General features: G+C 27.2%; 1 protein-coding gene across 1 annotated transcript; it reads left to right on the plus strand.

Annotated features, from left to right (window-relative positions):
* Positions 227-7087, plus strand: LOC105158194 (purple acid phosphatase 17). Its single transcript, XM_011074853.2, has 7 exons — positions 227-450; positions 534-690; positions 1667-1774; positions 2815-2942; positions 5648-5776; positions 6441-6508; positions 6613-7087. Exons 1-7 carry the CDS (start codon positions 277-279, stop codon positions 6821-6823), a joined length of 975 nt encoding a protein of 324 aa, XP_011073155.1. The 5' UTR covers positions 227-276; the 3' UTR covers positions 6824-7087.

Genomic DNA, 9445 nt, shown 5'->3' on the forward strand with positions numbered 1-9445 from the left:
CAATCGAAGGTAAATATAAATTTTTATTCAGTATTTTTGTTGATATCAACAAGTTTAGTTAGTTTTAATCAATTTGGGGACTTATTTGTCAGATAGAAGCAAACCTTAAGAGTGTTAGATGTAATTTTTCAAATTACAGAGAATTTATGTGTAGTTACACCAAATATTAAAGAGCTGAAGTGTAATTATCCCTTTTAATTATATAAACCTCGGGGGCAGCTATTTTCCTCTTTGCTCCTCCGTTTCGGCCTTTTCTCTCACTACAACAACAAAAACATGGTTATGTTCCTCTGGTTGGTCACCATTATCAGCTTACTGAGCGCCCGGAACATCTCGGCAGAGTTTCAGAGATTCGAACACCCCATCAACGGTGATGGAACGCTCAGGTTCTTGGTGGTCGGGGACTGGGGAAGAAAGGGAGAGTTCAACCAATCACGTGTTGCGTTTCAGGTGCCTGTACATGGGATTGATTCACTACAAAATATGTAGTAGTCATCATGAGTATGTTCATTGAGTTTTCTTGGTGTTTGCAGATGGGGAGAATTGGGGAGGCGTTGGATATAGATTTTGTGGTGTCGACAGGTGACAATTTCTATGATAATGGGTTGAAGGGGGAGGATGATCCCAACTTTCTTCACTCTTTTGCCAACATTTACACTGCCAACAGCCTCCGGAAGCAATGGTTTGCTGGTAATTATTACATCGGTTAATTGCAAATTACCCCTTGTATTATTCCAAATGTTTAAAAAAACCCTATAAAAAATAAAATATTATTTTGTCCTCTGTAATTTTAAAAATAGCCCCTTAGTGAGGGGGTAATTTGCTATTTTTTTCTTAACTCGCAGGAGGTAAAATGGTATTTTACTTTTCATATGGTTTTCTTAAGTATTTTGAATAACACATGAAGGTAATTTGTAATTAACTTGTTATTTACTTCGATGCCATATGAAATTAAGTCCAAATACACAAATATTTTCTAATTTTTGCCACAGAATGGTGGTTTGAAATTAGAAAATTAAGGAGCCAAAAAATTGTTTTTTTCCATGAAAATTATTTGACCCAATGATTCAATCGGTGAACCGTGTGATCTAGTACTGGATTGATTGAACCGGTTAGGTCAACTATCAAGAGTAAATTTATGATAAAATCTTGAATTTTTCTTCTAAAATGTGTATTATTTCTATTAAGTACCTTAATTTTATGTTATTTCTGAAAGGATGATAGATTATTTCTCAAAATGTGCATATTTTACGTTATTTCTAAATATAAAACTCTAATTTCTCTTCTCAGTTCAATTTTGCTATTTTTTGTTAGATTATTTTTGATAATTTAATGTATCTGATTTTCTATTAAATTTGAAAATGTGTAATATTATTTCATGTATTTTATCCTTATAAGTGTGTTTTAAAATTTATTTTATTATATTCTATATCCTAGAAAAATAGTGATTTTTTTTTAAAAAAATAGGTTATTAATTATATTAATATTATTTATTATTTAATGTTATTTTTAAAATATTTTTAATTATTTGTGAGTAAATATGACGTCACTGGTTTAACCACGATTGACCCAACGATCAAACTACTAGCCCGTAATCCGCTTAATTTTCTGAATAAGGAACAATCCGAATTTTAAAACATGTTATAAGAATTAATTGGACATGCAGTGCTGGGGAACCACGATTACAGGGGTGACGCAGTGGCGCAATTGAGTCCCTTTCTCAGGAAAATTGACAGTAGGTGGCTTTGCTTGAGGTCTTTCGTTGTTGACGCAGGTGAGTGTTTGTTTTATTTTAGAGTAAATTATAATGATTTTTTTTTTAAATTTAAATATAATTACAAACACTTTTTTGCTGGTTAAAAAATTATTAATACCTTTTGATTTTAGCATTTCTCTAACAACTGTCGCAATCGTTAGTTTATGTTATATTTTGATTCATTTTTTGTAGTAAATTGGCCAAACACTGTGAACTATAAATTATAATTGGGAAAATTGCATAAAAACTCTATGTGCTTTCAAAATTTAGCTAAAAATCCCATGTGTTAAAAGAATAGGCAAAAAAACCCTTGTGTTAGGGATAATTACACTCCCTTCTCCTGAGATCTGATGTAATACGCAAACTCCCTATGGTTTGTTACATCTTGCATTCCTGAGGTTTGCTTCCGTATAACAAATAAGTCCCCTCGTTAGTCAAAGTTAACTGAATTTGTTGATATTATCGAAAAAACTAAATCAAAATTGATATTTATCCTTGATTAACTTAAAATTGAATTACTACAGATTTTAGGGTAAGTTACAAGTAATTTTGCATAATTTTAACGTAATTATAAATACTTTTTTGCTGATTGAAAAATTATCAAAACCTTCTGATTTTAGCGTTTGTCTAACAATTAACTCAATCTGTTAGTTTTTGTTGGATTTTAACTCATTTTTTTATTATGAACTGATCAAATACCTTCTGAATTATGAATTATAATTTTATTCATTTTTCATAATTTTTGAACTTCTTTAAGGGCTAGAGGACAATTTTTTTTGTTTTATACAGTTCTTCAAAATTTTTCGAACATCTCATCCGATATTTTCAAAAAAAATATTGCAAAGGCAAAATTAACAACTCCACGATTCCATTCAAGATTATATAGTTTCATCAAATATCAAAAGTATTAGTAATTTATCAAACAACGAGCAGATATTCGTAATTATGTCAAATTTGAAAAAAACTTGTTGTAATATATATCCTTTATTTTATTTATTCATATTTATTTTGAAATACGGACAATTGCTATGTTTTTTTAATTAATTATTTTTTAACAGAAATTGGTGAATTGTTTTTCGTGGATACGACACCGTTTGTGAGTAAGTACTTCACAAAGCCAGGGCATCATAAGTATGATTGGCGAGATGTGCTCCCCGTAAACAAGTACACTTCTCAACTACTAAATGTAAGTCAGCCTCATGGTTTTATGCTATATATGAAATTTTATTACCCAAATATATAAATAAAATAATAATAATAATAAATTAAATAAACTAAAGATCATTTTTTATTTATAGGAAATATTAATTTACTTTGAAAAAATTATTGTCATCTAAGGGAGTTCCGACGAAATATTCTACTGAAAAATGATGACATTATATACAATTTGTATAGTTCGGATGATAAATGAATATATTAAAAAAAAGAACGGAATTCAAGTAGCAACGTGTAAAAAAATCATATAATTTGGATGATTAAATTTTATTTTTTTCCTATTTTTGACGATTTAGGCGCAGGGCAACGGGACTGCGGAAGAAGGAAGGTTTAATGTTATTAATTTTAAAATATTATTTTAAATTGTTTTAAACTATAATTTATTAATTTTAGAGAAATTTAGATATGGATAGAAGTAAAGGATAATAAATAATAAACAAATATTAATGTAAAAGATAAATTTTATTTTTATTTTAAAAATTACAATATTTTGTAAAGTTGGAACTTTTGAATTAAAATTTACAATCTACTAATTAGTTTAATTAATATATATATATTCTATTATTAAAATTTGTAATTTTATGTAGAGGTTATATAAAAAAAAATTAGTTAGTAAAATAGGATAGTTGTGCTCATTTAAAATTTATTAATTGATAAATATATGAACCTTTGAAATTTGAAAAATTTTAAAGATTTAAAATGTGCAATGTTATGAAATTTAGTTTTAAATTAAAAAATTGTAGGTTTAACAGTTTTTTTTTCTCTTACCAAATTACCATTGTAAGGGTGATGATATACCTCCTCAAATATATTAGTGTGAAGATGTATAATATTAGTTTGATAATAAAATGATTTGTTTGACTTGCAATAAGTGAGAAATAAGTCACCGGTAGTAAATATTAATTTTCTTTCAAATTTTTTACTAATATCAACAAATTTAATGAATTTTGACTAATATAATGATTTATTTATAAAAGAAAAAAGTATAAAAAAATATTAAGTGCAATTTTTAAATTATAAAAAAAATTATGCATAATTATATTAAAATCTCAAAAAATAATAATGTAATTATCCTAAATTCTTGTCATGAAATCATAAATAGTTGAGTTTCGGACAATTCAGTCCACTATTAGACTGATTCTCGTTCTCTTGTATCAATGTCAATTATTACGTCCATCCAAATTTCTTTGTTTCAATGTCACATTACAAAGGTGCTTTCCACGTGTCCAACTTGTCATCTTCAATATTATTTTTAATATATTTTAAAATATATTAAAAATAATATTATAAATTTAAATAAAATATATCAATTAATATGTTATATTAAAAAAAGAAAAAAACTAATTTATTAATTAATATAAAACTTAGAAAGTTAAATAAATTAATTATTTTATTAGTTGAACGATATTTTTTACTTCAGAAAAGTTAGTACAACGGTATCATTAACTGTCCTTTGTGAGTGTTGAAATCCTTTTCTTTTTATATAGTATGGATAATTTTTTATATACTTTAAAATATATCAAAAAATAATACTATAAATAAAAATAAAACAAATAGATCAATACATTATATTAAAAAAATAAAAAAATTAATTTATTAATCAATACAAATTTTGTATTGATTAATAAATTAATTTTTTTTTATCGGTTGAAGGCATTTTTGACTTCATAAAAATTAGTGAAGCGGTATCATTAATCGTCTTTTGTGAGTGTAAAAGTCTTTTTCTTTTTATACAATATAGATATTATATTTACATTCTCAATTATCATGATTTTGGTAGTTAAAGTCGAAAGTTACCGCACCTGTAATGTAAATTTAAACCTTTTCCAAAGCGTATGCGTGTGAATAGATCTTGAGTTTAGATCTGACGGTTGTAGATCAAATCGAATGTGTCAAATAGAAACGGAATCCAATTAATTCAGCTATTGACTACACATGTGCATACACGTAAGCATTTATATCAATAGGCCCACACAGTATTTAATCTTTCAAGATATGATGATAGATATAACTTTTTCGAAATAATAATGAACAATGTAAGTCATGTGAAATAAAATTTTATTGAGTTTATACTTATTATGCATCAATATTATAATAAAATATAATAAATGATATACTATTTAATAATAATTTTAAAATTATCATTACATATATATATAATGAGTAAATTTGAATGATCGTTTCACCAATTTTTATTTATTTATTTTTTTAATACAGTGGATATTTTTAAAACAAATAATATTATTATAATTGGTACACAGTATAATAATATTATTAAATTAGTCAACGACTGCAAGTGGAATAAATAAATAAATACACATATTACTATAAAGTAAATTAATTTTTCATCAATCTATTTAAAAATGGAGTGAATTATAACGAGCTTCATTATAATTTTTTATAATTATAAATATTTTTTATTGTTTGAAAAAGTATTAAATATTCTTATAAAATTATCGGTAGTCTAACAAATATTCATTTGTGACAATTTATTATAATAGGGTAATTGTTATTTTAGGAAAGAATTTATAATTTTTCAAATAATAAGAGATTTTTATAATTATAATAAATTTTTAATAAAGTCTATCATAATTTATTTTAAATATTAAATTGTGGTCGATATATATATATATATATATGTACGTAATTTAAATTTATATACGTGTATATGTATAGGATCTTGAAGGGGCATTGAAGGAATCAAGAGCAAAATGGAAGATTGTGGTGGGTCATCATCCCATTCGAAGCGTTGGCCACCATGGCGATACCCAAGAGCTTGTCCACCGACTTCTTCCAATACTTCGGGTATTTGAATTATGTTTATTTTTGTTGAATATAGTCGTGGACTTCATATTTTTTTAATACGAATTCATTTGAAATTCTTTTTTTTAAGTTCTTTTTCTAAATTTAAATTCATCAATTTGAATATACTTTAATCTATTAAGCTAATTTCAGCATCTTCTCCTGAGCTTTGGTATAATCACACATGTAACTCCCTGACATTTGTTTTCGTCTAACAAATAGATATATTTGTTAGTAAAATACGATACCAATAAAAAATTAAATGAAAATCTATATTTTCTAACCGAACTATTTTTATACATCTTCACACGGTAATACATGTGAGGAGTTATATTTTTACTCTGACAAGGGTAGTTTGTTCAGAAAAGATTTGTTTGACATCTGTAACTAATTAATCCGTGTTAAATTTGAATTTTCATTCAATTTTCTTTTGTTGATGTTAGAAAATTCCATGTATTTTATTAAAAAATGAATTTATTCATTGGACGAAAATAAACATTAGGAATATTGGGTGTAATTTTTCAAATTACAGAAACTTATGTATAATTATACCAAATTAAGAGAAGGACAATGTAATTATCCCTAATTTATTTTCTTAAACTGAATTAATTATATAACAAGACTAATGCTATAAACTCATCGCGTGCCCTTCTTGCGAGACTTTTAGGCGAACAAAGTCGATCTCTACGTGAACGGGCACGATCATTGTCTTGAACATGTCAGCGATGACGAAAGGTACAGGAAAGAAATGATTCCCTAACTACTTATTTTATGTAGATGAATAATTCTATACCGAATTGGGTAATCAAGACTTTTATATTTATTCTCGATTCTTGTAGCACAATCCAATTCTTGACAAGTGGAGGGGGCTCAAAGGCTTGGAGGGGAGATTCTGACAAAGCAGACAGCTTGAAATTCTTCTACGATGGGCAAGGGTTTATGTATGTTCAACTTACACAAAGTAATGTGGAGATTGTATTTTATGATGTGTTTGGTAGGGTTTTACACAAATGGACTACATCCAAGATGGAGCTCGACACGTTTATGTAGAAGTATCATGGATCCGATGGATGAATCATTGAGTGCAGTATGCTCAAACCATCCAAACCCATTGGATGAAAAGCGATATTCAATTTACACGGAGTCCTTTGTAGCTCGTAGTAGGTATATATACAAGTATGAATAATAAAAGTGCGACTCAAATTTCCCTAAAGAGTTTAGGGTTTTATAATTAGTAGAGTGAGAACTAAGCTCTTTGTGGTTAGATGTCTGCATGATGTATTTTTCTACTATAATTGAGAGTGAGTATTTAAATTTGGGATCATTCAGTGTTGTTTCTTACGTATTTCGTATTTATTTTAATAAACTAGTTTTAAATATATATTATATTTATTATGTGATTAATCAGCCCCTATAAAATAAAATTGAAAACGAGTCTGAGATTGTATAGAGAATGAAGGAGTGCAGTGATATGAAAATTTTTTTGAATGAAGATAAGAATATCGAGATAAGGAATATTTTAGTACTGTTTGTTTTGGTAAAATAAAAATATACTTAAAGTTCGTTTGATTCAAATGAGAGGAAAATGAAGTGGAAGAGAGGAGAAGTGAACGGGGGAGGGGAAGGGAAAGAATAATAGTTTTTCTTTAAATTATTTGGTATGATTGGAAGGTGAGTAAATCTCAAATACTTTTAATTATTTGGTAAAAAGAAAACAATTGAGAAGAAAATACTATCTCTTATAATTTTAGTGATTTACCATTCTCTTCACTTTGTATCAGAAAATAAATAAATTAAAAAATTATACTAATAAAATTTTAAAATCTTATTAATAAAAATAAGAATATTTTTATTAATAAAATATTCATAAAAATGAGTATTGTTCATTTATTCCAAACTATTTAGTTTAAAAAATAAATAAAAATTACTAACAAGACTGCTTACCTAATTTTTGACTTTGAAGCATAGTTTTTTAGCGGTTCAATTATTATTTCTTTGACAATTATGTACGGTATTATCAGTGAGAAAGAGAAAAAAATTGGAGAGAAATTATATATATATATAGATATATATGAATAATAGAGTAAATAAAAGTAAAAACTTTACCTTTTTTTATTTTTTTTTCTTTTTGGCCTTATACTTCCACTTTTCCGTTCAATTTTGGACGGAAATAAAATTGGACTTCGGAGTAGTTTCATATATATCAAGTTTTACTTCACATCCATCTCTTCCTCCAAATCAAATATAAGATTATTTCTTATACATCTATTTTTACTTCCATTTCTCTTATTCATTCATTTTTTGCCCCAACCAAACCTCTTATTTTTTTATCCTTGGAAGGGCAAATAAGGAAATAGCAAATGTAGTTACACATTATTCCATTTATGAGGATGATTCTTCTTTATATAGTGGAGAACTACTTCACCTATATAAACGGTATCATTCTTCTTGTGATAACATCACTAAATGAAATATAACATTTATTTATAATTAATTACAATGGTTAAAAAAAATAATCAAAGTAAATAGATATGATCATGACCCTGTAACATTTATTACTTGTGATTTTTATGAAGGTGACTATATTATTGACAAAAAATTATGATGAATATTTTTGTCATGACAAATAAGATAAATTTTTGTGTCGATTTTATTTGATTATAGTTAATAATAATCATTTACCATAATTTTTAATTCCATAACAATTAAATATGCGCAATAATAGTTTTTTTTTTCTATGCTCACATTAAAAAGAAAAATCCAATATTTAGATAAGATCATGATACCAATATATATGAGTAATCATAAATATGGTATATCCAAAAGGAGATAGTGGGAAATTACAATAGTGAATAACACAACTCACAACAAACTGAAATTTGACTAAAAAGACCTCCTTCCATGACTCAAACAGAAATCATCAATACTAAGTGCAGAATGAAGCCCTGAAAACACTCGTTACATAGTGTTGTTTTGTCCTTTTTATTTTATTTTCATTTATACCAATTGGTCTTCAACTCTTCTATGTTTTCGTCCCAACTGCTCTCCAAACACCACTCAAATTCTAAACTTTGTGGAGGGAACTGTTCGGTTTAAGAAGTTTCAATAGTGTAAGTTATTTGAATTGAAACTCACATTTTAATTTGTTTATTCTAATTTACGTAAACATGTCACAAAAATAACCTTTCTTGAGATAACGGAAATTATTAGATTTGGTCCAATCAAATTCATTAGAAAGTAAACGTGATACACTTATCATGTGATTGATTACATTTATCATTTTATTGATTTGAATTAAGTCAAATCAAATCTGACCAAATTCAGTTTAAATCAAAATTTGCAATAAAGAATATAGATCCACCTAACTTTGATCCAATGAAATTACAAGAGAAAGAGTGGTGCAGATGATGTAGTTGGAGTTGGGCACCTGTACGCAAGTTTACAACTTCTTCTTCACCTTATCCTAATTTCAGTTTCCAGCAACATCCAAACACGCCTCGCCACATTTCAACTTCATATCTCGGCCCCAGGATTTCTACAGAAAGCCACGTGTCCGAACAAACAAATCGCCGCATTTTCATCCACGTGCCATGCGGTGGACCGTCATCTAGAAACAGCTCCTATGGGCTGACCCGTATCTCGCTCGCCCTTATTTCTACCTCTCCGAAAATT

Source organism: Sesamum indicum, linkage group LG3 (genome assembly GCF_000512975.1).
Source record: "Sesamum indicum cultivar Zhongzhi No. 13 linkage group LG3, S_indicum_v1.0, whole genome shotgun sequence".
Lineage (NCBI taxonomy): Eukaryota > Viridiplantae > Streptophyta > Magnoliopsida > Lamiales > Pedaliaceae > Sesamum > Sesamum indicum.